Source organism: Salvia splendens, chromosome 3 (assembly GCF_004379255.2).
Source record: "Salvia splendens isolate huo1 chromosome 3, SspV2, whole genome shotgun sequence".
Lineage (NCBI taxonomy): Eukaryota > Viridiplantae > Streptophyta > Magnoliopsida > Lamiales > Lamiaceae > Salvia > Salvia splendens.
The window spans coordinates 29,990,855-30,017,716 of NC_056034.1; the positions used below are offsets into that span (position 1 = coordinate 29,990,855).

General features: G+C 35.9%; 2 protein-coding genes across 2 annotated transcripts; both read left to right on the forward strand.

The window, feature by feature from the left end:
* The first annotated feature begins 12,666 nt into the window (after window positions 1-12,666).
* Window positions 12,667-14,393, forward strand: LOC121793486 (pentatricopeptide repeat-containing protein At2g38420, mitochondrial-like). Its single transcript, XM_042191495.1, has one exon. It carries the CDS (start codon window positions 12,667-12,669, stop codon window positions 14,182-14,184), a length of 1,518 nt encoding a protein of 505 aa, XP_042047429.1. The 3' UTR covers window positions 14,185-14,393.
* A 1,361-nt stretch (window positions 14,394-15,754) lies between these two features.
* On the forward strand, window positions 15,755-17,631 carry LOC121797443 (probable WRKY transcription factor 33). Its single transcript, XM_042196199.1, has 5 exons — window positions 15,755-16,009; window positions 16,086-16,220; window positions 16,500-16,903; window positions 17,003-17,158; window positions 17,268-17,631. Exons 1-5 carry the CDS (start codon window positions 15,836-15,838, stop codon window positions 17,521-17,523), a joined length of 1,125 nt encoding a protein of 374 aa, XP_042052133.1. The 5' UTR covers window positions 15,755-15,835; the 3' UTR covers window positions 17,524-17,631.
* Window positions 17,632-26,862: the final 9,231 nt, after the last annotated feature.

Sequence of the window (26,862 nt, forward strand, 5' to 3'; positions counted from 1 at the left end):
TCTTCATCTTTCTATCTTTTTCTTTTCTACTTTATACTCTCTTTACTTAACTCACTTAAAATATTTTTTTTTAAATTACGTGCAAAAAAACATCTCTTAGTTACTACAAAGAGACGGAGGGAGTATCTACTACCATTATTCTCTACACCTCTTCCTTAGCTCCAAGATAGTTGTGACATTTATATAGAACACGAGATTTAAAAAATTAATGTTTTAAAAGTTAAAGTGGACAAAGTAAATTAAGAGATGAAGAGAATAAAATAAAATATATGAAGAGAGAGTAAGAGCATCCACAATGGGGCGCCCTATCCTCCGTCACGTCAGCATTTTATCCTCCACCATTCCACCTGCAGACGCCCTATAGCAGCGCCCTATAGTTTTAACTACTCCATTTTGTATTTATTTTTTATTTATTATGTTGCAAATATATCGATTAGCAAAATAAATATAAAAACACTACAAATTAATGGCAAAACCTTATTGTCAATGTTTATATTTCACTTCCTTCCGTCCCAACAATAAGAGTCACAATTTTCCATTTTGGTTTACTTTATTTCTTCTTGAATTGTCCAAGGTAATTGAGTCCTTTTCATTTTTAATACTTGATTGCAACAATAATTTATAATTTGTTAGATACCGATTTTTCTACGTGAATCTAGTTGTAATTTATTTTGACTTAAATTGAATTGAGTTGTAGTTCATTATATTTAAATGACTTTATTTAAATTATTATTACAATCAAGCATTAAACCAAAAATGAATCCTTTAAAAATAAACCATTCAATATATTTTAAATAATACTACAAATACATATTAATTTCACGATTGTAATGCAATAATTTAAACAATAGTACTAAGATTTAAATAATTCATTTTTAGATAACACTACAAATATTTAAATAATTGTTTTGAGATTATATACAAAAATTTAATAATACCACAAACATATTGGTCCTTCAAAAATCACAAAAGAATTACATAAACATTCAAAAATTACAAGTTTGCTCCTCAAATCAAACTAAATGGAGAAATATACCCATCATTGGTTAAATGGTAGAATAGTAATAATCGGAACTGAATTTGGAATTTATGAAATTTTTGACTGAAAATGTGATTTTGTAAATGTTAGATACTAAAAAAAATGTGCAAATCCTATTTTCTGGGTATTGGTTTTGTAGTTCACTCAAAGAAATAAGTATGTTTTAACTACCTTGAGGAGAGACGATCTCATGGGCGACGGTATGTGAGCGCCTTGTAGGCGCCTGCTGACGTGGCGCATCATCATCAAGTTTCTTTCTTTTATTTAAAATTTTATCTTAATATTCTCTCCTGGACAATGTGTTGACAATACGCATAAACAACCGTTTTGACATGCGAAAACGGCGCCGAAAGTAATCTTCCGGATCCGCGGTTGGTCAGAAAAATAGTCGGCAACGAGCCTTTCGTTGGCTCCCTCCCGGTCATGAGGGATGTAGCGGCGAATTGATCTAGTTGGTCGAGGAAGAGGGGCGGGAGTAGTGGCGGCGACATAGGCGGCACAATATTGTTCATAGTATTCTTGTTCTTCGCGCTCTGCTTCCGCCATGATATCGGTGAAATCCATTTGAGAGGGTTTGAGTGAGAGAGGAAGATGTAGATGAGTTGTATGAAAAAATATGAATGAGAGATGAATGGGAGATGATTTGATGTGAAAATGGATAATGAATGTGTGTATTTATAGATGATTTTGGGAATAACAAAATTTAAAAAAAATCAAAAAATTTCAAAAAAACGGTAATAAACGACCATATTTTGGGAATCTGAAAATATACTTTTTTTAATTTTTGGTATTATTTTCGATTTAAAAAAAATGAATTTCCAACGGATAATCCGTTAGCCAATAGAAACGCGCCACGTAGCCTGCTCAGCGGCACGGACATGCTCGATGCATCGAGCAACGCCGTGCCAGCGGCGGGAGTGCAGCAGCGGCGATAGCGGTGCCGCGCCAGCGGTACGGACGCCGTCCGTCCCAGCGAGCACCGCTTCGGATGCTCTCAATCTGATACGGCATTTAATCCTCATTAATTTTAATATACATGTGAAATCTCAACTTCATCTTTCTTTTTCATTTCCCAATTTCCATATCTTATCTGTAAATTCTTTTTCCTTTTTATTCCTCTGGGATTAAACGCAGTGAATGATGTATAGCATAAGTGTGACTGTAAATTCTGATAAGTATCAATTTGGAAGAGAAAGAATGATGTTACCATTGGTGTTTCTCTACAAGAAACGAGGATACTTTTTTAGAGTCAAAATCTCCTTTTGAATAACTTAAAATAGATCTAGAAAAGCTATTTGGTTTCACAAATTTTAGTCAGAAATTATAGAAACTTATATGTAAGCGTGCACAAACCGAACCTGCCCGGCGGTTATCCGCCGGTTCGGGCCCGCCGGTTCATGAACCGGAACCGGCGGTTTGAACCGTCCAGCGGGTTGCTGGTTCCAACGGGCCGGTTCAGGGTCGAAGTAATGTTGAACCGTGAACCGGTAGTTCGCCGGTTTGAACCTCCGGTTCAACGGAATTTTTAAAAAAGAAATTATTTATAAAAGTTGATTTTTATATTTAAAAACAATTTTACAAATAAATGAATACAAGAAATTCATAATAGCCCATATATATTTGACGGGCTTGTGAATTTATGAAACCATTCTTGGTTGTTTCTCTTTTATAGAGACATCCTTTAATGTTTTATGTTTCACTTCGATGTGGGACAAAATCATTCTTGGTTGTTTCTCTTTTATAGAGACATCTTTGAATGTTTTATGTTTCACTTTCAATGTGGGACAAAATCATTCTTGGTTGTTTCTCTTTTATAGAGACATCCTTGAATATTTTATGTTTCACTTTCGATTTGAGACAAAATATGTTGAAATATTTTCTTTTATAACTACATGTTTAGAGCATTCATTCATCGTTTTCCAATGTGGGATACAAAACTTTCTTTTGACTTCTACTTTTCTTCATGTTTTGTATGATATATATAAACAAAATTATTATTCAAATATATTCTTGATCGATAAAAATAAAGAATTATTGAGAAATACTATGATTTGTATATACAAAATATTTATTTGTATAATAATTATTGTTAGGTTTATACAATTTGTATAAGAATTATTCTTTCAATGTGTATAATATTATTTATTAGTTAACATATACATAAATTTATAAACAGCAAGTCATTAATGATAAAGAACTAATGAATAATATTTTATGTAATAATATTTGTTGTTAAATTATAATAATAGAAGAGAGAGTATTAATATAGACGAAGAATGATGGACGATCTATTATAAACTTACAAATAATGACTTTTATCCCACATTGAAAAAAAAGTAAACATCCAAGAATTTGTAACTATAAAAGAGAATAATGCAATATACTCTCAGTGGAGAGACGACTAGATGGGTTGTTCCGTGCAACGGACAGCGGCAGTCCGACTCCGGTGGCGAGATCAAGGGCAGCAGCAGCTGCGTGAAGCAGCTGCATGAGCAGCTGAGATGGCGTCGGATAACAGCAGCCATGGGGACGACGAACAGGCTGCCCAGCCTTTGACGTCCAGCGGCGCTGACGGAGACGTCTAACTGCTGTGGCGATCCAAGTGGGAGCTGTGCTGCGACAATTCCCAGGCTTGGCGACGTCAATTTCAAATTAGTTAGGGTGTCCTAAACCTTAAGAACTAATTTGGAGTTTATCCTTAGGGTGTCCTAAACCTTAAGAACTAATTTGGAGTTTGTCCTTAGGGTGTCCTAAACCTTAAGAACTAATTTGGAGTTTATCCTTAGTTAGGGTGTCGTAAATAAATCCTAGATAGACATAAATATTTAATTATATTTGGATTTTATCCTTATTTTATGAGGTTGATAGATTTGATTCTATCTAGATAAATCCTAGATAAATTTGGTAATAATTAATTTTATTATCTTATGGATTTATATAGATTAATTCTATGTGAATAAATTCTAGATAGACTAAGACAAATATTAATTAAGTTTATCCATATCTTGTAGATATTGATAGATTTATATCTATCTAGAATATATCTTAGTAGATTTTGATATTAAAATCCATGTTTATCTTTATCTTGTGGATATTTATAGATTTAATTCTATTAAGAAAACATCCCTGTGATTTAGATAATTAAGTTATCTATATGTTATAGATATTGATAGATTCATATCTACCTAGAATATATCTTAGTAGATTTAGATAATTATTAATCCAGTATTGTATTATCTTTGGATTAAGATAGATTTAGTTCTATCTATTAAATCCTGTTGATTAAATAATATTAAATTCTAGATTATCTTAATTTTATGGATATAAATAGATTTATTTCTATTTAGAATATCCTAGATAAATTTGGATAAAGATAATACAGATAATCCTTTATCTAATTGGATTTTGATAAAAATTAATTTTATCTAGAATAAATCCTAATCGATATGATATATTCTAGTTTCTAATTCTAAATAATCTAATATTTGCTTAAATCTTAGAATGATTGGATTTTATCTTTATCTTATGGATTTGGAGAGATTTATTTCTATCCTGAAATATCCTAATATGATTTAGATAATGATAATCCAAGGTCAGTATTATCTTGAATTTTAGGATTTGATTTTCCATGTAAAATCTAGAATGATCCTAAGAGGATTTAGATAGAACCAACTCTATCTAGATAAATCCTAAATTAATTTGGATAACCATTATCCAAGATAAATTTTATCAAATCCGAATTCTCTATTTGGATAAGATAAGGAATTAATTATTTAATTAAATCTCCCTAGATTTATTAAATAATTTCAATAATTATCTAGTGTGATTAATTACCATGAAGTAAATAGATTTATCTGTTTATTTGATGTTAATCTGTTTTAAGTGCATTATCTGTCTTATCTACTTATGTGATAATTATGCAAAAACCATGTTTAAAATGACTAAGCGATAATTACAACAGTGCGTTGTATATGGTCTCCATAAATTGGTCTATATATGAAGCAATTTCTAATATTATCGCGACCCACCTTAAGGGGAGCATTAATTCTACGAAATAGCAAGTTCATAAGATTAGACTTCTTAATGGTAAATTGTTTAAACTAGAAGCATTTTTCTAATATTATCGCGACCCACCCTGGTGAGAGCCATAATCCTACGAAATTGCAAGTTCATATGTTTAAACATATTTATAAGATAGGTATGGAATTTTGTTAGTGGCGTGCGACCTTCCCTAGAAGGAGTATCAAAACAGAAACGAAATTCCTAGATGCAAATATTTATGGTAAATGCTTAGGCAATATTTGGCGGCCATGCCACCTTAGTGGTCTCTGGACTATTCGTCGATATTGTGACCAGGAAACTGTTGGAATATGAATTTGTATGACCTCCCTAGAGGCGTACTTATTTTGGTTTTGACAGTTGCGAGATACATAAATTGTTTTGTGGTTGTTTGCAATTATGTATCAAGCATAGTATATGATAAATGGTCTTATTTCTTCTAAGCCAAATTCTTAATAATGTCTGCGAACCTTAAAGAAATCAAACTCAAAGGCCAAAATTATGTAGACTGGAAATATTAAATGGATAAGATTCTCATTGCTGAAAACTTAAAGTTTGTACTCACTAATTCATGTCCTCCATTTACTCGACAAAATTCTACATAGAAAGTTTGAGAATGCATTTTATGCATGTACTCGATAAGTTCTTTGAGGGAGAAGGTCAAACTACTTTCTTTTAAGTAGTGAGACAAGTCTTGGTTTATACCGATGATAAAGCAATATCCAATGAGGACGTTGTCCAGATTCTATTGGAACATCCAAAAGAGATAGAAAGTTTTGATGAATCTTCTGATTCAGTTACTCAAATAGTTTCTACACTCAGTTCATCGCCAAATGTAATAGGAAGTGATTATATGAAGATTGTTACTGAAAAGTTGGAAACCTTTGGCATTATATTCACTTTATTACAATTGGAGAAAGATAACATGATACTTGGCGAATTCATTAAGGTTGTATCTTTCCTATGTCTTAGTTCAATCGAACAGAAGACTAGTAATGGAAAGAGGGAATAGCTGAATTGTCATCAATGCCTGCTGAAAGCAAGAAAGGCAAGAAAAATTTGGTGAAAATGCAAAGAGAAGATGCATTGTAAGTCGGATTGACCTCTTCTAAAGAGGGACAATGACTTAGATAACAATGCAACTTCTAAAGGAGAGATCTTAATCCAGTTGGGCAGTTGTTGCAGTGGGAGCTATTTATTTATGCTCACTTTATTGTTATGTTTTGATGTTAGAGGTTTTGTTTTATTGGTACAGTTTTGTTTAGAATGAATTTATATTCAGTTTCTAAACTCATTTATGATTCTACGATGTTCAATATTATTTTATAATGCTTGCATTATTGAGAAATGAGGATCGAATATCTATCATATTGTCATAGAAAAACAAATTATACATCATAGTATCTAAACAATATAATTGCAAAAAGATTGAGTTTAACACGACAGTTCAACTTCTTAAACAATGAATGATAAAATATTTATGGTACTTAAACATAAGGCCAAGAAAATACTTAGTAATTGTTCAGTTCAACTTCTTAAACAATGAATGATAAAATATTTATGATACTTAAACATAAGGCCAAGAAAATACTTAGAATTGTTCAAACTATTTGTCTAACTCAAGTGACTATCAATATTTAACAACTTGTTTGTTAAATAGCTTAAAGGTCGAGTAAGTCTGGTTGATGCACTATAAGTTAGAATCCTTTGGTGTAAAAGGATTCAGAATACTTATAGAGATGCAACATAGAAAGACTAGTAAGTTCAATGGTTTACACCATAGGAGACGAGCAAATGAGTTAAGATCAGTAGTGGGAGTTAAATCCTAGTTGACTACTCCAAGCATTCTTCTAAAGAATGGGATAGTCATATAAGAATATATCGAAGTCTCTCGAAGACAAGTTCGATAAGTGAACAGTTTTACTCAATAGCACCTTATCATTGATGGGATATACGTTGGAAACAATGAGTTATACCTTAAAGAAACTACCATAACATCAGTACCTTCTACAACACGCGAGTTGTGGACTAGAGGCAAGTCTAGTCCAGCACATCACAAGGTGTGAAGTTATTCCAACACATGTTTTGGAAAAGGTATCCAAGTAATTGGAGTTGTGTACTGAGGTATGTTTTAAGGTTGTCCCAAATGATAGAAAAGGTACATGTCTATAATCTTCACGGCAAGATATGTGTTGTTTACACGAATACTAGATTCTTTGATGAAGATTATGAGGGAACTACAAGCCTAACAAACATGATAATTCTCAAGATAATGAGAATATCTTTTCTATCTTAACCAAGAAGTCATACCATTAGAAACTTATGCACTAAGAAAATCAACGTTTGTACCTAAGATTGTAAGAGTCGTGTCGTAGTGGAGCGTTCTTTGCGAACATAAAGTTCATGGTCTAAAAGAGTCTTAAGACTCAGTCTTAGATCAACTTGAACATAATCCCTGTAACTACAAGACGCAATGACTTATTCGGATAATCATTCTTGATAAGATGATAGATTCTGAATAACAATCTTAAATAGACAAGAATGTTTGCAAGACTTGCGATACTACTCATAGACTATTTCAGTCAGTGGGAGCTAGTGGACCTGCAAGTGTAAGCATGGATCTCAAAAGACTAGAATAATGGCAAAGGGTTATACCCAAAGAGAATTATATTCTCACCTACCATTTTTACCTAAGTCGATCTGTATATTGTCTATTGTAGCCTACATAAATTAGGATGTATGTACTATGATTGTCAAGACAGTTTTCTGTAAGTAGAAGTCTTGAGGAGATCATCTGCATGGAACATCTTAATGGTTATGTAATATAGGGCAAGAAAGTTCAAAGTGCACTATATTTGGTATTCTTGGTACTCTACGATGATGACATCTATAAAAGTTGATAAACAACTAAGAGGGTTATCTAGCGTAGGAAACTGGTCGTCTACCCAGTTTAAGGATGATGGATTTAAGATAATCTAGTTACATTCTAAGCATCTGTGTCATTAGATTGCTAGAAAATGAATGTATGTTTTCTTAAAGAATCCTACATCTACACAATACTTAGACACTTTAGCATTAAAAATTCCAAGAAAAGGTTTTTTCTTTTTCTAGACGGAATTATTTTGTCTCTAGTCAAGTGTTTTTCGACATTGAATGAGATCAAGAAGAATGAGACAAGTCCCATAATTGGAAGTCTCATATATCTATGATGTGTATTTAGATATTAGCTTTGCCGTTGGCATAGAAGCATGAGATCATTTTAACCATGGCCAAGGACATTAGATTGGGTAAAGAATATACTATAGTACTTGAAGAAGACTAAACGGTATGCTCTAGTTTACCAGACATCCATATTATGTCCTTTAGGTTACATCGACTCGATTTTATAATTGATTGATGATCGAGTTATCCTCTGACTATGTGTTAACGTTAGGAGTTGAAAACTGAGTCATGAAGGAGTGTGATTACATCACAGACTCTATCATGAAAGTTACAAGTGTGGTTTCATCAGAAACTATTAAGGTAGTTGTTAATCTTAGTAACTTCCTAATAGCTTTGACCGTGATTCCGAGTATGTGTATGAGTATTATATTTTGTTATAATTACTCTAGTCAGGTGTCTAACTCGAGGGAAACACGATCTGATAAAGCTAAGCAATCACATAGAGATGAAGTATGAAATTAATTAAGGATTAAGTGCGCAGCAAGACGTTATGGTTTCCAAGATATCATCGGAGAACAACCTGGAAGAACTTTTCACAAAATGCCTATATGGCAACATGTTTTACACATGAGGTGAAAAGTACGGTAGTTCGATGTATCATGGCCCGAGACCTGCTTAGAGTATAAGTGGGAGAGTTTTGGCAGTGGGTATACTCGAAAGCATGATTTTGAGTATAAGTGGGAGATTGTTAGAATTGGTATACTGAAAAGCATATTTCGAGCATGTTGTACGAATAGAATTGCTTGTGTACAATGAACTCTACAATCCACTTTTATCCCAAGGCGAGAAAAAATAATTTTGTCGCATTGATGTTTGCTTGTACATTTATAAGATGTATCTCAAACATTTAAATGTATAAGAAGCAAATAAGTCTAATTCTTCTACATAGTAGACTAGTCGTGAACGACGTTCACAGAAGGTGACGCAGTCAGTTCTTTGTAGAAGAGAAAAATAATTTCACAACCTAGATAGGCTTTGGCTACCTATCGTGAAAGGTTACAGTGTCAGTCCGCATGTTTCCTTACCTTTGGAAATAAACGACACTGGTGTGGAATAGCACTGAAGGATCTAACAGTTGATATAAGTCTTTCTTGCTATTTACTAAAAGACGAGGTCTCGGTGATTATTATTTCTTAATCATTGTTGACATAACATTGAGCATACGATATTGATTATGCACTACTTTGATTTATCAAATGGTGCGGATTTTTCGCAATCCAAGAATCCTGATATCTTGGGTAGTGGTGATTAATGTTTAGAGGTGCTAGTATTGTTATTGCAATGAATCATGTGCTGGGTGAGTCCAGTTTGATAATATCCTCAAGAGGTGTTCGAAAAAGGTTTTATTATTCAGAAACCCAGCCGGTTGGAATTTATTCCAGAATAATAAATAAAGATTTTGAACTAGACAACTCTTGGAAAAAGATATTAATTAATTAAAGTCAAATAGCATACTTAAATTAATTAATGGATATTTATATCTTAAACACGGGAAATAATAAATTAAAGAGGTAAAGCCTGGATTACTCGTAATTTGGGATTGGACGGGCAGTCAATATTATTATACTATAGTGGATGATAATAATATTCTATTGGAATTGTATTAAATTGGGGCTTAATTTAATTAGTAAAAGTCCAACAGGTTTGGCCCAAGTCCAACCTCCATGGATCCCTAATCTGACCCATCATAACTCTATATAAAGGAGACTAAATAGAAGACAAAATTAATAAATTTAATCATTAAATTCTCGTGCTCCCTCATTTTCCTGATGAGACGAAATTTTCATTCCCTTATGGTGGGAATTTTGTCTTCTACCTAGTCAAGCCCTTTTCGATTTTGACAAGCTCTGCCCACCCAAAGGTCATTATCTGAGTTCGGGATACAGATTAGAAGATTCGTGGTTGAGTACGAAGAACATTACGTGGAGAAGGCGCAAGCAATCGACGATTCTTTAGAGAATCAGAGCGGTAATTCTAAACTGTAGAAATTCATGAATTAGGATTTAATTTCCTTAAGCATGAATTTATGTGCTTTCTAGCATGCAATTGATTGTTTTAACATGTGATAAATTGATCTCATAATCTGTCAAATAGATCCATATGTATGATTTATTTGTGAATGCATGACTTCCGCTGTGCAAGGGGCACCAAACCCCAACATACTTATCCTTGAAGCGGTCGCCGACTACCGCCTATGGATTTGGCATGCATATTTTGGTATTGTCGGATCCAACAACAACTTGAACGTGCTCTATTCTTCACCACTCTTCAATGATGTTTTGAATGGTGTAGCACCGGCGATCGACTTCGCCGTCAACGGAAATGCATACCACATGGGTTACTATCTTGCCGATGGTATCTACCCAAGGTGGTCGACTTTCGTGAAGACGCTCAGCAACCCGCAAGACCCGAGACGGGTTCTTTTTGCGCAGCGTTAAGAGTCCACTCGGAAAGACATCGAAAGAGCTTTTGGGGTCCTTCAAGCCCGATTCAACATTGTGAAGGCCCCGTCTCGGCTGTGGTACGTGAAAAATATCGCCGACATCATGTACACGTGTATTATCTTGCACAAATGATTATAGCTGACGAAGGACCGATGGGCGGCTAGCTTTTACGACGAGGATGAAACTGGAAGCTCAACCGCGAGGTCTCCCCCACGCCGAGGTGTGCATACGACGGTGGGCGAGAGGATCGAAACAAGGAACCCAATGCGCGATACCCGAGCCCACATTGAGCTACAAGAAGACCTAATCAAACACATTTGGGCGAAATTCGGCCACAAGTAGTGGGTTTTTTTTACTTTTATAAATTTAATTATGTACTTTTTAATTTTTAGGATTTTAATGATGTACTTTTTAATTTTTAGGATTTTAATTATGTAATTTTTAATTTTTAATTTTTTTGTAATTTGTAATAGTATTCCGGATATTTTTAATGCATTTTAATTTTGTGGAAATGTTTTTATTTAAATTGAATAATAGAATGATGAGACCCTTGAGCTTGTCATTGCGGAAGAGCACGAATGTGGGTGTTGTGCTCTTGCCTAATAGCAGGGAGTAAAAGTGGGTGCGGGCCCACATCCGTGCTCGTTGGCAAGAGCACGGATGGAGATGCTCTTACTATCTAGTAAACTCAAAATCAAATCAAATCAAATTAAATCAAATTAATAATCATACTATTTTAGTAGTAATTGACAATTTTAAAAAATAAATTACACGAATTTACTTGGACTGTAATGATAAAATACAATTTAAACTAATCAAGCACATCTTATCTTATTAATCAAGTTTACACTTAAACAAAGAAATAAAATTACGCCGTATTAATCAATATTAAAATAAAAGTACAACCTAGTTTTACTAAAACAAATTTAGAGCACTGCGACGCTCTTCTTCTCCATTATCGTCTCCTTTTTCAAAATTTTCAAGAAACTTAATTCTCTTTTGTGAAATTATTTCACCTCCCCTAGTCCCTATTCTTCAAATTCTCTTCCTCTTCTCTCTTCCATGTCGACGAAGCAACCATAGCCTGGGGTCGGAGCCGGAGCAGCCCTGGGTCGACGACCAATTCTGGGAGGTTCTCGGAGGTATTCACGGACCGGCGGTGGGGTCGGCCGACCCCACCTGGGTCCGTCATTGCTCGGCGGCTTTGCGGAGGGAAGCAAGAAGAAGAAGAAGAATTGAGTTGAGATTTTGCGTCGACTTTTGCAGAAGGAAGGGGAGGAAGGAGAGGAGAAGAGAAGAGAGATAGAGGAGAGAAGGTGAGAGAGAGGGGGAGAGTATTTAATAGAGGAGAGAAGGTGAGAGTGATGGAATTGCCCAAACCCCTAAATCAAATTAATAAGGATTCTTTGGAATCCATGACTTTGCCTTAAGGTCCGCAACATGCCAACGAACCAAATTTGAAGAGATCTTCTCATGTGTTGAGAATTACTCATTTCATCTCTCTCTTAGATGTATGTACTAATAATTTTAAGTAGTTTGTATTCAAGTTTGAAGCACAAATTCACTCCTCCTTCCATTATTTATAGTCTCATATAATCTCATTTTAACTCGGTTATTTTAAACAGCTGTTTAACATTATGAAGAAAATGGAACATAAACTCTATTTTTATATATTTGTTTTATTATCAAAATGTGAGCATGAGAGTTAGTTGAATGATTGGTCCAGCTATAACTAAAATGGAAAAAAATAACTGAGAGTTTAAATTAAGAAAATGCAAAATAAAATTTTAAATATTCTATTTTAATTCCAATTGAAAAACCAGAAACAGTAACCACCTCAATATTTAACGCATGAGTTAGAGTACAAAGATTATTAATGTTTCTAATAACAGTTGCGTAAAAATGTTAAAGGGAGTAAAGCGATTCATAGCAGCTGAAGAAATTCACCCATGGCGGCACAAGATCTCTGCAAATCAACCCACAATAAAATCATTCTCATCATCTTCTTCAAAATCTTCCTCTTTGTGCAATTACTACCTAAGAAAAACAAGAAAGTGGCCAATTCAACCGCACAACAAACAATTGCCTGATTTTTTCGCTTTTCAATTAGCTAAGAAATCCTTCAAACAATCGATCAAAAATTCCAAATCTCATCTTCTTCGTGACCTAATCGACGCTTGTGCTGCTTACGAAGTCGAACCCACTCCGCAGTCCTACCATTTCCTCTTCAAAATTTTGATTCAAAGCCGCCCTTCAAACTGCCAACACCAAATCCTGCAAATTTTGAGCCACATTGAAAATTTCGAAAACTTCGTGACACCCGCGTGCGTCTTCATCGATATAATCAATTTTTACGGTGAAAACGACATGTTCGATGATGCTGTAGATCTTTTCTTGGCGACTCCAAGGTTTAGGTGTGAGCCATCGGTAGAAACGTTGAACGCTTTGCTTTCAGTTCTTTGTAAGGTCGAAAAGGGAATGAAGATTGTGCCTACAATATTAGTCAAGAGCCAATCGATGAATATTCGGATTGAAGAATCCACTTTCGAAATCTTAATTAGGGCTCTTTGCAGAATTGGGAGGGCGAGTGATGCTTTGGGGATACTGAATCAATTGGTGGAGGAAGGTTTCGACTTGGATCAAAAGGTTGGTTCTTTGATGCTCGCGACGATGTGCCGGCAGCTGAATTACGGCGTCGGCGGATATGGTGGTGAAATTTGGGGGTTTTTTGATGAGCTCAAATGTTTAGGGTTTAAACCCAAGAGCAATGATTTCTTGAATGTAATTAGGGTTTTGGTGAAAAGGGGGAAAGGCATGGATGCATTGGGATTATTGAAACAGATGAAGATGAATAAAATTGAGGCTAATGTTATGTGCTACCATCTAGTGCTTGATTGGTTGATCTGCAACAAGGAGTTTCCAGTTGCAGATAAGGTGTTTGATGAATTGCTTGTGTTAGGGTTAGTCCCAGATATTCACACGTACAATGTGTATATAAATGGTCTATGCTTGCAAGGAAAGGTAGATGAAGGGATATCAATGTTTCATTCGATGGAGGAGTTAGGCTGTGTGCCCGACTTGAACACGTATAGGGCTATCTCAAGCGCACTGTATAGGGCAGGGGAGCTAAGTCGGGTGCGAGATATGGTGCAAGAAATGCGGCTGAAACGCAGGTGTTTAGATCAGCATATGTATGAGATTCTGATTGATAGCTTTGCTGTTGATGGTGACGTGGAAGGGGCTTGCGGTTTGATAGATGAATTGTTGGAGGAAAGCCATGTTTATGAGTCAAAGGGTTTAGATAAAATCATGTGTTGGTTGTGCAAGATTGGTTTGCAGGAAAGAGCAGAGGAGTTGGTCGAGAAGATGGTCGTAGGGGATCTTGCAACGGGCGTGGAAGGTGGTAGTTCAAGGATCTGATCTCGCTTTGGTCCTCTTCCCCGGAGGTATCTCGTATATGGATATACTTCGTTTGCAGCTCGAGTTTTAATGGAGATGTAATCTATCTGTGATGTGATGTGGCACCATTAGACCTTGCTGATTTGAATTTCATTCCTATTAGTTGTAGCAATGACCATTTATATAGTTACGAATATTTCATCAAAAGATATTCATTGTTTTTTGTGTTATGGATGTGAAAGTAAAGACATGTTAAATCCAGAAAAAGTGTGTACTCTTTATGAAGATGAAGAGAAGACAGGCCCAAGCATAGGTACATCATGTGACGTTCCCAATGGTACAATACAATAACCAACCAAAGGTCTGAGTTTGAGAATGTGACTTCTACTTTGTGCATGAATGGATCAATGCCTACTTTAGAGCTTTCTGATCGACAAGAAATTGTCGGAGATAGTAAGTTCGATGACATATTCTTTGTAATAGATGACAAAGAAAAGGTGAAAAATTTGGTCACATTTAGAAGATGATTTATGATGTAGAAGAAATAATGGATGAACCAATATGGATAGAAATTATTTTTATTTGGTCCGTCTTTTAAAAATAAAAATTTTCTATTTTAGGGAAATTCTCTCTAATAACCAAATGTATTCGGATGGAGATCCTTTGCTATGTTATTTAGTAGTACTCCCTCCGTCTCATAATAGATGACACACTTAAAGAACGACACGGGATTTTGAGAGATGCTGTTTTGTGTGTTAGGTGAAGAGAGAAAATAATATATTTATATTAATGTGAAATGAAGATTTTTCCAAAAAGGGAAATGTGACATCTTTTGTGACAAACTAAAAAGGAAAGTGTGACATCTATTATGGGACGAAGGGAATACCCCTCTGTTCCATAATAATAGAGTCATTTTGTCATTTTGGTACGTTCCATAGTAATAGAGTCAATTCTTTTTTTTTTAATAAAAAGTCAACACATTTATCCATGCTTACTTTACTCTCTCTTACTTTATTCTCTCTTCATCTCTCTATCTTTTTCATTTTCCACTTTATTCTCCCTTTACTTAACTCACCTAACACAATTTTCTTAATCTCCGTACCGAAAAGAAACGTCTCCATTACTATGGAACGGAGTGAGTAGTATTTAGCACAGCAGCCCCTGCTCTTTCTAATACAACTTACAAATAATATGTATATATTTAATTTATTTAGCTAATATTTTTTTTATCATATATGTATACATAGTATAATACGATAAATTTAAACTAGGTGACTATAAGGAAGTCAATTTTATTAGTTTAGACCAGAGATTTTGTAGTTTAACTTCATATTTAGAGCGTGTGATCTCCATTTACAAATGATAGAAGTTACTATCAAACATGAAGGTGAATAACTTCAAAAAGATAGAGCATAGAATTTAGCTACGATGCAATCCTACGTGGCGTCCTCCCAAGCATTCAGCCGCCGGGAGCCGGTCAAAGTCAAACCCACAAGCTTTGACCAAGCCCCCAATTTCCACAGTCAAACCTCTCAGCTCCTTCCCAGAAACCATCTCCTACCACTTTTCTTCCCTATTTATGTATATTTTCTCTCCTTCCAAATTTATTCAAACCAAGAACACAAACTTCCTTATCCATCAATTGATTTCAATTCTCTCTCTCTGTATCTGTATGGCATCCTTAAACAGAGCTTTTAACTACAGTCCCACATCCCAATACATGAATTCTTCTTTCACTGACATGCTCACATCAAACAAAGACTATTCATTCCCAGCTGCTCTCTCTCCGCCCCCTCTCTCCCCTTCCTTTTTCCTCGACTCTCCTGTCCTTTTCGGATCATCTAATGTAAGTTGTTATCTATGTAAAATCATTTATATCTGTCGCCTCTCTTAATTTAATTTAATTTAATTGATTTGTGTAGGCTCTCCCATCTCCGACCACCGGAGCCTTCGCCGCCTTATTCGCCAAGGACGAGGCAACCCCGTTTTCCGATTTCTCCTTCCAATCCCATACCCAAACGGCACTTTCTGATTCCTCCTCACTCATCGCTTCAAGGGTAAACACAATTATTTACCTACTCTTCATATCCACGCTTAAATTGACATCAATTTCTTTTTTCCGACCGTTAATTTACCATTTTTGTTTCCCATCTCATATCTCACTAACTTTTCAAACTTACGTTTTATTTTAAACTAATAGAGTATATAAAAGTAAACACATTTTACATTAACTTTTTCAATTTTCTTTCTATTTCTTAGATTTCAAACAGAGTCAAACGAACTCAATTAATTATAAAGTAATAGTAGTATTAATTAGAAATTTGAATGTTGAGCAGGATTCGTTGAAAAGGCAGAGAGAAGATGAAATTGCAAAAGTAGAAGAAGTTCCAAGGATAGAGCAGGGGAAATCCGATGACGGATACAACTGGAGAAAATACGGACAGAAACAAGTGAAGGGAAGCGAGAATCCTCGTAGCTATTACAAGTGCACCTTCGCAAACTGCCCCACCAAGAAGAAAGTGGAGAGGAATTTAGATGGATACATCACTGAGATTGTTTACAAAGGGAGCCACGACCACTCCAAGCCCCAATCAACCAGAAGGTCATCATCCTCCACCCACAACTACAACTACAACAACAACAACGTCACTGAGAGCACCGCCACCGACAACAACAACAACAACTCTTCCATCTCCGACGACATCGAGCAAGCCTCGTCCATCAATGATGCCAAGAGATGGTCAGCAGATACTATTTCATTTATATAGGGATTTCAGTTCTCTCTTACAATATTGTTTCATTTACTAACAAAAATGATTTTTTATATTTTTTTTGTCAGGAAAGCGGACGACGAGAATGACAGTAGTTGTGGGAATAGAGCCGTCCGAGAGCCCCGAGTGGTAGTGCAGACAACTAGTGAAATCGACATTCTTGATGACGGCTACCGGTGGAGGAAATATGGGCAGAAAGTGGTGAAGGGCAACCCCAATCCTAGGTACGAAAACTAAACACGACATATCTATCTATTTATTTATGTATCTATCCAGTTTAAAATTCAAAACTAAAAAAATCTTACATAATGCCCTATAATTATATTATTGCAGGAGTTACTACAAGTGCACCTCCAACGGGTGTCCGGTGAGGAAACACGTGGAGCGTGCATTCCACGACAAGAGGGCCGTGATCACCACATACGAAGGGAAGCACAACCACGAGGTCCCCGCAGCACGTGGAAGCAACTGCTATGCAACTAGCAGGCCTCAACCACAAGTAATGAGGCCCCCTGCACCCACAACTTACAACAATCCCATGTCCCTAACTAAAGAAGAGCCCTCCTTTTTCGACCTGTTTCTAGATTGAACAAATCACACGCCATTTGCATTGTAAATGTAACGTGTAAGCCTAGCTCTGTAATAGCTTTAGCTCATATTTTTTCATTTATTTCAACTACTACTTGATCCTTTTTTATACTCCAGTTTTACCAAATAATCTAACAAATATATGAAGATGAATCGATTTGAATGAGTTGGAGAAGGAGAGAGATATTTTGGAGAGAAAAGTTTGAATCTTATTGAATGATTGAATGAGTGTACAAAACACCTTATATACTCGGTGTTCAATTAACTAACAACATAACCGAAAACTAACTCACTCTAGCGGGCACAAAACTAACTAACTAACTAAACCTTCAAATCTTCGCCTTGCATGGACTCGTCGTGTATGGGAGCCAGTATGGAAGGTTGCATGGTCGTGCATGGTTGTAGCTGTTGATGTAGATGCTTTGATAGGCCCCCTCAAGATGGACTATATAGACTCTTAAAGTCCATCTTGATGAGTAAGTTGTGGAAAGGTGCAGCGGCCAAAGGCTTTGTAAAAATATCAGCAAGTTGATTGGTGTTGTGGACATGGACATTTTGATCACCAGCTGCTTTATATCTATGCCAAAATCTTTTAGTAAAGCAATAATCCACACTACTTCACAACAAGCAAGGGCCATAGATCTGTACTCAGCTTCAGCGGAGGACCTAGAGACTGTATGCTGCTTCTTTGATTTCCAAGAAATCAATGACGTACCAAGAAATAAGCAGAAACCAGAGATAGAGCGTTTGGTATCTGGGCAGCCAGCCCAATCTGCATCAGAGAAGATGCTTAATGAGAGAGCTGCTTGAGCTGAGTAGAGTAGGCCATGACCTATTGTGCCCTTTAGATATTTAAGAACTCTTTCAAGCAGCAAGAAGATGTTCTGAGCATGGTTTAGATAGAAATTGGCTGAGTTTGTTGATAGCAAAAGTGATGTTAGGTCGTGTGATGCAGAGATAAACAAGCACTGAAATTAGTCTTCTATAGACTGCTGGATCATCAAGTGGGGGTCTGGCATCCATTTGTAGATGTTTCATAGAATCCATGGGAGTAGAAGCTGGTTTGCAGCCAAGTAATCCAGCATCAGACACAAGATCTAAGGCATATTTGTGCTGAGAGATGAAGATGCCAATTTTGTTTCTAGCAATTTCAATGCCAAGGAAGTATTTTGGATTGCCTAAATCCTTGAATTTGAAGTGATTAGCAAGAAAGCTTTAAACTCTGAGATCATGTTGTCCTCACTACTAGCCACTAGGATGTCATCCACATAGATAACAACTCCAAAGAAGTGACCAGTTGAAGAACTCTTGTAGAAAAAGGAATGATCAGAGGCAGATTGTACTAAGCCAAAACCAGATAGAACTTGAGAGAATTTCAGGTACCACTGTCTGGAAGCTTGCTTGAGGTCGTAATGAGACTTTTTCAATCTACAAACCAGCTGTAAAGAGCCAGGGGGAGGATCAACAATAATCAGACTAGGAGGTAAGGTCATATAAATTTCCTCTTCCAAATCCCCATATAAGAATGCATTGTTAATATCCAGATGAGATAAACTCCAACCCTTAATAGCAGCAATAGATAGCATCAATTTGACTGTTGTGAGTTTAGCTACCGGAGAAAAAGTGTCATGATAATCAACACCAGCCTGTTGAGTGAAGCCTTTAGCTACCAAACGTGCTTTGTATCTTTCCACAGTAGCATCAGCTTTAAATTTGATTTTGTACACCCATTTGCAAGAAATGAGGACTTTGCCAAGGGGCAGATAAGTGATCATCCAAGTATTATTTCTGATCAAAGCTTGCAGCTCATCTTGCATAGCTAGAACCCACCCTGGGCTTTGAGAGGCTTTCTTGTAGGTTGAAGGCTCAGAGAGTGTGGAGAGTAGAATGATGAATTTGAGATAGGGCTGAGACAATTTGGATAGAGAGAAGTAAGATGAGATGGGATAGTTGGAAGATGTAGTGACTGAATTACATATGTAATCAACTTTGAGAGATCTGCCAGACTTGGAGTGATGAGAAGTATGAGGTATGTAAGTATTCTGAGGGATGAGAGGATCAGCTTGAGATAGAGGATTGTGAGAGATGAGAGAATCAGTATGAGATGGAGTTGGAAAAATGGACTGAGACTGAGAAGAGAAGGGAAATTCAGATTCATGGAATGAGATATTTCTGCTGATAAAAATCTCATTAGTGTCCAGATCCATGACTTTGTATCCTTTGTAGCCAGAGAGATATCCAATGAAGATACACTTGATGGCTCTAGGTGAGAATTTGTGTTTACTCTTATCTAAAGTGGATGCAAAACAAAGACACCCAAAGACTTTCAGATTTGAGTAGGACTGAGCCTTTTTAAAGAGAGCTTGGAAAGGTGTTGTATTTTCTAGAAGAACAGAGGATGGAGTTCTGTTTATGAGGAAGGATGCTGTGAGAATACACTCCCCCCAAAATGAAATGGACAAATGAGACTGAAAAAGGAGGTTGCGGGCTACATTGAGTAAGTGCTGGTGTTTCCTTTCAACTCCTGCATTTTATTGTGGAGTTTCCACACAAGAATGCTGAGCAATAGTCCCATATAATGAGATGAGAGAGTGAAGGTTGAATTCAGGGGCATTGTCACTCCTCATGACTTTTATTTTCTTGGAGAATTGAGTGTTAACAGTGGCAAAGAATTGAGTTAAAACTGATTGGACTTCAGATTTTTGTATGAGAAGAAAAGTCCAAACAAACCTTGAGAAATCATCCACTATGGTTAAGAAATACTTGAAACCATCATGTGTGGGGTGGAGAAAGGACCCCACACATCACAGTGGATCATATAAAAAATCTTAGAAGCTGTGTATGTGGAAACAGGAAATGGAAGCTTCTTTTGTTTAACAATGGGGCAAATTTGAAAAGTAGTAAGATGTGAGTTTGAGGGGGACAATATAGTGGATAGAAGTTTTAATTTATTGAGTAAGGGATGGCCCAAACGTTGATGCTAGAGATTAAGGCTTACAACTGAATTTATAGAAGCATAATTCAAAGATGGTATTACATTGGCACTTGAACAAGGCTGAGATGTATTTGTGCTACTGTAAGATGATTCTGGAAACTCAAAGATGTATAAGTTTCCAACTCGATTACCCCTCCCAATCACTGTCCATAGTGAAGCTTCCTGAATTTGGAAGTTGTTGTGAGTAAAGATGACAGTGCAAGCTGAATTTTGAGTGAGTGCACTAGCTGATATGAGATTAAAAGAGAAGGATGGTACATGAAGAACTGAAGATAAAGTGATGAGAGAAGTGAGTTTTACAGTACCTAGATGAGTGACAGGAGCTGTATTGCCATTTGGAAGATTGACTGAAGCATTTGCAATTGGTGCGGCAGAATTGAAAAGAGATTGATCATAGCATACATGGTGAGTAGCACCTATATCTAAAATCCAGGTAGATGAACTAGAGCATGAAGAAGATATTGAATTTATACAAGGAGTGAAGAAAACTGTACCAGAGAAGTTGTTTGAGACATGAGCATTGGTTGAGGATTGAGCAGGAGGATCATTAACTGGTGTGTTGGCTTGTGTAGAAGGATTGTGGAGTTTCTGACTTTGCAAGAGGCTGATAAGATGTTGATATTGATCAATACTTGGTATATTAGCAGTGTCTTCAACAATATTAACAGAGCGCTGCTGATGAGGATTTGAGCTTCCAGTAAATCCAGAAGAATGTGGAGCAAAACTAGAAGTTTGAGGAGATTTTCCCTTCCCTCTGCCAAAACCAGATGGAAAGCCATGGAGAATAAAACATTTCTCAACTGGATGGTTGGTTCTGCCACAGTGAGAACATAGAAATTTGTTCAGGCCTCTGCCAAATGAAGAGGCTGCATTAGCATAGGGCAATTCACTAGTGGCTGGAATCCGAGTGGAGTTAGAGGATAGAGAGTTTCCATCTATAAGCCTCTGCCTCTCTTCCTGAATCAGCAATGAAAAAACTTTTGATAGAGAAGGAAGGGGAATCATGGAGAGAATGTGAGATCTGAGAGAAAGAAACATTTAATCTAATGAGAAATTGCATGGTGCACTCGTTCTCTTGATACTGGCTCCACTTTGAAGCACTATCACATGTACATCTAGCACATGAACACCAGGAAATAGGTTGAGAACTCTCGTATTCATCCCAAACTAAGCGTAGGTTAGTGAAATATGTATTAACATCCGACGATCCTTGAGAGAGAGACATGAGCTGAATCACCTGTGGAGAAGCGCTACTTCAGATCGAACCAGATAGCATATGCATCGTCGAGATACATGATACTTGAGCATATTTGTGGAGAGACTGAGTTGCGTAGCCATGAGATCACCATGCTATTGCAACGAATCCATGGCTGATATAGTAGATCATCGCGAGCAAGGCGAAGAATGGATCCATCAACAAAAACTAGCTTGTTTTTGGCGAGAAGAGCAGTAGTGAAGGATCTGCTCCATGTTGCGTAGTTAGATCCAGTTAATTGCCGTGGAACAAGGAGGATCCCCGGATTATCACTTGGATGAAGGAAGTAAGGACTTGATGTGTCCTCAGTAGGCAATTGAGCGGGTCGATTGCGATTATTCATCGTGAAAGGAGATGAATCGGAGAAGATAGGTAGATTAGAGAGCGAATGCGGAAGTTTTAGTCACTGATACCATAACAAATATATGAAGATGAATCGATTTGAAATGAAGGAGAGAAAGATATTTTGGAGAGAAAAGTTTGAATCTTATTGAATGATTGAAAGAGTGTACAAAACACCTTATATACTCGGTGTTCAATTAACTAACAACATATCCGAAAACTAACTAACTCCAGCTGGCACAAAACTAACTAACTAACTAAACCGTCAACTCTTCACCTTGCATGGACTCGTGTATGGGAGGCTGTATGGAAGGTTGCATGGTCGTGCATGGTTGTAGCTGTTGATGTAGATGCTTTGATATAATCCAAATACAACAACAATTCTTAGTCGAGTGAAAAATCAGAAAAAAAACAAAGTAAGTAGCAAGTTTGTGTATTCATATGTTTGATTGTTGACAGAGGTTGTATCCAGAAATGAGAGAGGAAATGATGAAGCAGAGAAAGGCGAAAAAGGCCATGCTTATTGCAGCCGTGGAGGCATCCGTGAAAACATTGTCTGAACCTTGCCTCATTCCGTTATGCAGCAGAAGCTGCTGATATCAACAAGTATGCACCAATCTGCAATAACCCTCCTCCAGTTTAAGCTCTCTAAAATACTAAAATAAAAATAAATTAAGGCGAACAAACCTGATCGCAGCCATAATCAATCGCAGCTGAATCGGGCCGTGGAAATAGAATTTTATTTGTTCCAAGTTTGTGAATTTGGTGCCACGACTGGAGAGTTGCATACGAGGTCGACAGAATGGCTACAACCAGTACATACCTGCTGATAGAGTTTAGAATGGAATGAAACAATAAGGAGTATGTTTTTAAACGATGACCTGTATTCTTCGTAATGGTAAAAATGTAACGCCCCACTTTTCGAACCATAATTTTCGAACCCTAAAATTTTGCATTTAATGTTTTAATGCCGTGAAGTATGTGGATTTATTTGACGAGTGAATTAATTGCTTGATTTCTATGCGACCTAATTTTGTTTTGGAGTTGAGAGGTGGAATAGTCAATCTTGTCGAATTGATGACGTGGCCTTAATTAATCGATGCGGAATGAAATATAGCCGCAAATTATATTATCTTTGGGGAGTGAGATTTAAATAGAATCATAAATAATTACCTTGCCCCTTTCATTGTGGAAATTTCGACCACTATTATTTAAGGGAGGAATTCTTTCTTGATTTAATTATTTGCTTGGGATAATTATCCAATTAAATCCAAAGGCAATTATTCTTTATTTCCTTCTTGATAAAATCGGCCCCTACTTTTTCCTAAGGGAGATTTCGAAATCTCCTAGCTTGTGGGAGAAGAAATTTCATTATTTATTTTGATCCCTCAATTATTTCTTTCCATGTTTTAATTGAATATCATAGCAAATCTTTCCATACCTTTATTTTATTAAAGGTTGGAAATTATTCCCTTGTGGAAGGCATAAACACACGCCTATTTCCAATTGTGGGAGGACTTTTTATTTAATTTTTCTTGCTCCGTATTATTTTATTCTGCTCCGTGAAAATACTAAATTAAATCAATGGCTAATTAAATGGCCATGATTTTCGAAATATCCTCCTTATTTCTCCCTCAAATTAACGCAAATATCCTCCATCAAATCTCCCATCTTTAATTTGATTTATTCTCCAAATATTCTCTAATTAATTGTGGGATATTCTTTAAGCCTATAAATAAAAGACTCCTAAACCTAGCCTCTCATTCACACGCCTACTTCTTCAAATCACACGCCATTCTCCCTCTTCTTCACTCTCCCACACTTGTTCTTCCATTCTATTCAAGATCCTCACAAATTCCAAGAGATTATTGAAGAACCAAGGTTTTATTTGCTATCTACCGATTGTTTCGTCCAAGAAAGGTAAATTCAAACCTATATTCTTCACTCCTCTCCATCCCAACTCTTCTTTTGTTTCCCTCATGCATCTAGAGAGTGTAGGGAATGCAGATCTAAGGGTTTAATCGGTGGGAATGTGTAATCGTATGTGTGAATGCATTTTTATTTCAATTGGTTGATGATTTAATGAATCTATGGTGAATGATATATGATGTTACGAAAACATGAGATAAGACTCTCCGAGCAGTTTTGTGTGTTAAACCATGAAAAGTTGACCGTGTGTAGTTCAACATGGAACAAATGTGACATGGGCATACAGATAATCGGACAAAGGATGATGGAGTAAAGGTTAGATCTAAATTCTACAAACAAAATTCTTCATCCTCCAACAACCACACAACATACAACATGTGACATAATTCCTTTTCTTTTTCAATCCATGTTTACAAGTGTCAACCCAGCATGCTATGCATAATTATTCATTCTGGATGAACTAATATTAATTGTAGTGAAGTAATCGTCTGTCCGAATGAACTATATGATTATATTATACTTATATCTATATTTTGTTGAACAGAATGCTAATGTGGTTGCTGAAATACAGTCAGTTATTGATGCTTACAAGGAAATAGACATGGATGATGATGATTTCATGGATAATGGTCCAGTGTGTAAGCCGGTAGGGACTGAGGTCATTGTTTACAATGCTAACAAGGTAATCCTGTGCAAATTAAGAATCTGATAATAATATGTAATCTACTTCTTGTTGGTTATATAAAAGTGATTTATTTATTGCAAACAATAGATCAAAACTTTGAAGGGGCGAATGGAGGTACGTACTAGAACAGAGAAAACTGTTTCGCATGCATTGCGATCTCCATTCGCTGACAGACCGGTTAAGATTACAAACAAGCTCAGTAAAGATGAGAAGGAATCATATTACTGGATTCTTGTAACACATGAAAGAGACGGGTATGATTTCTAATATTGTCTCTTGTTTTCTAGGATTATATCATACAATTAACATATCCAATAATAGAATGTGAAATACCAACATGTATGATATAATGTGCAGATTAGTACTTGTTTATGACGACGATGTTGTAAAAGTTACAAAGATGGAAATGTGTTCTTTGATACCTCGGCAATTGATTGTGGTTGGCGTTATAGATGCATGGGCTTCCTACCTCAACAACATGGAGAATTTCGATCATCGTACTCAGCAAGCGCCTATTTTTCACCACGTACCCTTGTGTAAGTACAAATTATTGAAATATAATAAGATTGTATGTTATGAGGATCCTAACTACATTAATATTAATATGCAGTTGTACACCATTGTGACAAAGCCTCAATCCATGGATGCCAACACAGTTATTGCAAACTTTTGTAACAACTTGGACAGAGAGTTGAAGGAAATACCATATTTCAAATGGGAAGATGTAAACATGGTACAAGCATCATTAGTATTACTTCAAGTCTGATTTATGTCTTCATCATGTTTCCTGTTACTTCATTTTTCAGATTGTTCATAGTACTTTATTCGTAAAATTTATTACTTCATTCATAATGCATGTTACTTCATTCGTACACTATATTACTTCAATCATGTTTCCTGTTACTTCATTTTTCAGATTGTTCATAGTACTTCATTCGTAAAATTTATTACTTCATTCATAATGCATGTTACTTCATTCGTACACTATATTACTTCAATCATGTTGCCTGTTACTTCAATTTTCAGATTGTTCATAGTACTTCATTTGTATACTTTATTACTTCATTTGTATACTTTATTACTTTCTTCATGTTGCTTTTTAATTCATTCAATAGGTGTTGTTCCCCATATGTGCAAATCAGCATTATTATGCTGTTTGTTTTTGCTTCAAGAGAAATGCTATTGCTGTAATAGACAATTCTGCAAACGGGGATGACAATGACCTCATAATAAATTATGGTCACATTCCAGAAACATTGGTTCGTATTCTTCTCTTATGTTTGAATTTTATAACACATACATATGAATGCACACAACTATAAATGACATGTATTTGTTTTGTACATGCAGAGATCATACTTTTGTCACTTCCTCACCAAGAATGGTCTCCACGCATATTGTAAGATAGTGTCCAACTCCAAAATGCAGAGATTGAAAATGCCATGGAGAACAGTTGATAACGTTGAAGATTGTGGAGTATTTCTAATGCGGCATATGGAAACGTACAAGGGTGAGCGAGAAGGTTGCTGGAATTGTGGCTTGAAGAAATCAAGTTCGGGTGTCCTTCAGAGCTTGAGGGCTAAATATTGTTCGGCGCTGATGTTAGCCGAAAACAGCCATGAAAGCTTCAACAACAAAATTGTTACAGCAGCGTATTATGAAGAGGAAAGCAAACACATTGAAATTGATGTTGAGAAAATGATTGCGGCATATTTAAAGAGCAAATGATCATTTTAGCAGATCAAATTTTGTATTCGACATACATTTGTTATGAGCATTGAATAAAGTACCACGCGTTTTAATATTGTTCATTATTAGGCTATATTACTGCATTGGTTAACAGATTTAGTTCATTTCAGAAATCTTAGTTCATTTCAATAATCTATTGACAAATGGAAAATATTTCATATAAAGTAAGATTAATAATATATTCCTACAATATATCTTGTTTATTCTCTTTAAGCTTGTAAAAAGTTTAAACAAATTCAAATTCAAAATGTAAATGAAGTAAGAAACAACATGGTTGAAGTACAGAAGTAAGTGAATGAAGAACATAATTATCCAACTGAAGTAAATTATCCAAATCCAGATATTTAGCCTCAACATCGTATTTTCCTCTTTATATGTTGTTCAA

Bases quoted from the DNA above. Each gene is read 5' to 3' on its own strand.
- LOC121793486 (XM_042191495.1), top strand. From the start codon at position 12,667: ATGTTAAAGGGAGTAAAGCGATTCATAGCAGCTGAAGAAATTCACCCA.
- LOC121797443 (XM_042196199.1), top strand. From the start codon at position 15,836: ATGGCATCCTTAAACAGAGCTTTTAACTACAGTCCCACATCCCAATAC. The intron at 16,010-16,085 runs GTAAGTTGTTAT...TGATTTGTGTAG, and splicing joins TCCTTTTCGGATCATCTAAT to GCTCTCCCATCTCCGACCAC. The intron at 16,904-17,002 runs GTCAGCAGATAC...TTTTTTTGTCAG, and splicing joins ATCAATGATGCCAAGAGATG to GAAAGCGGACGACGAGAATG.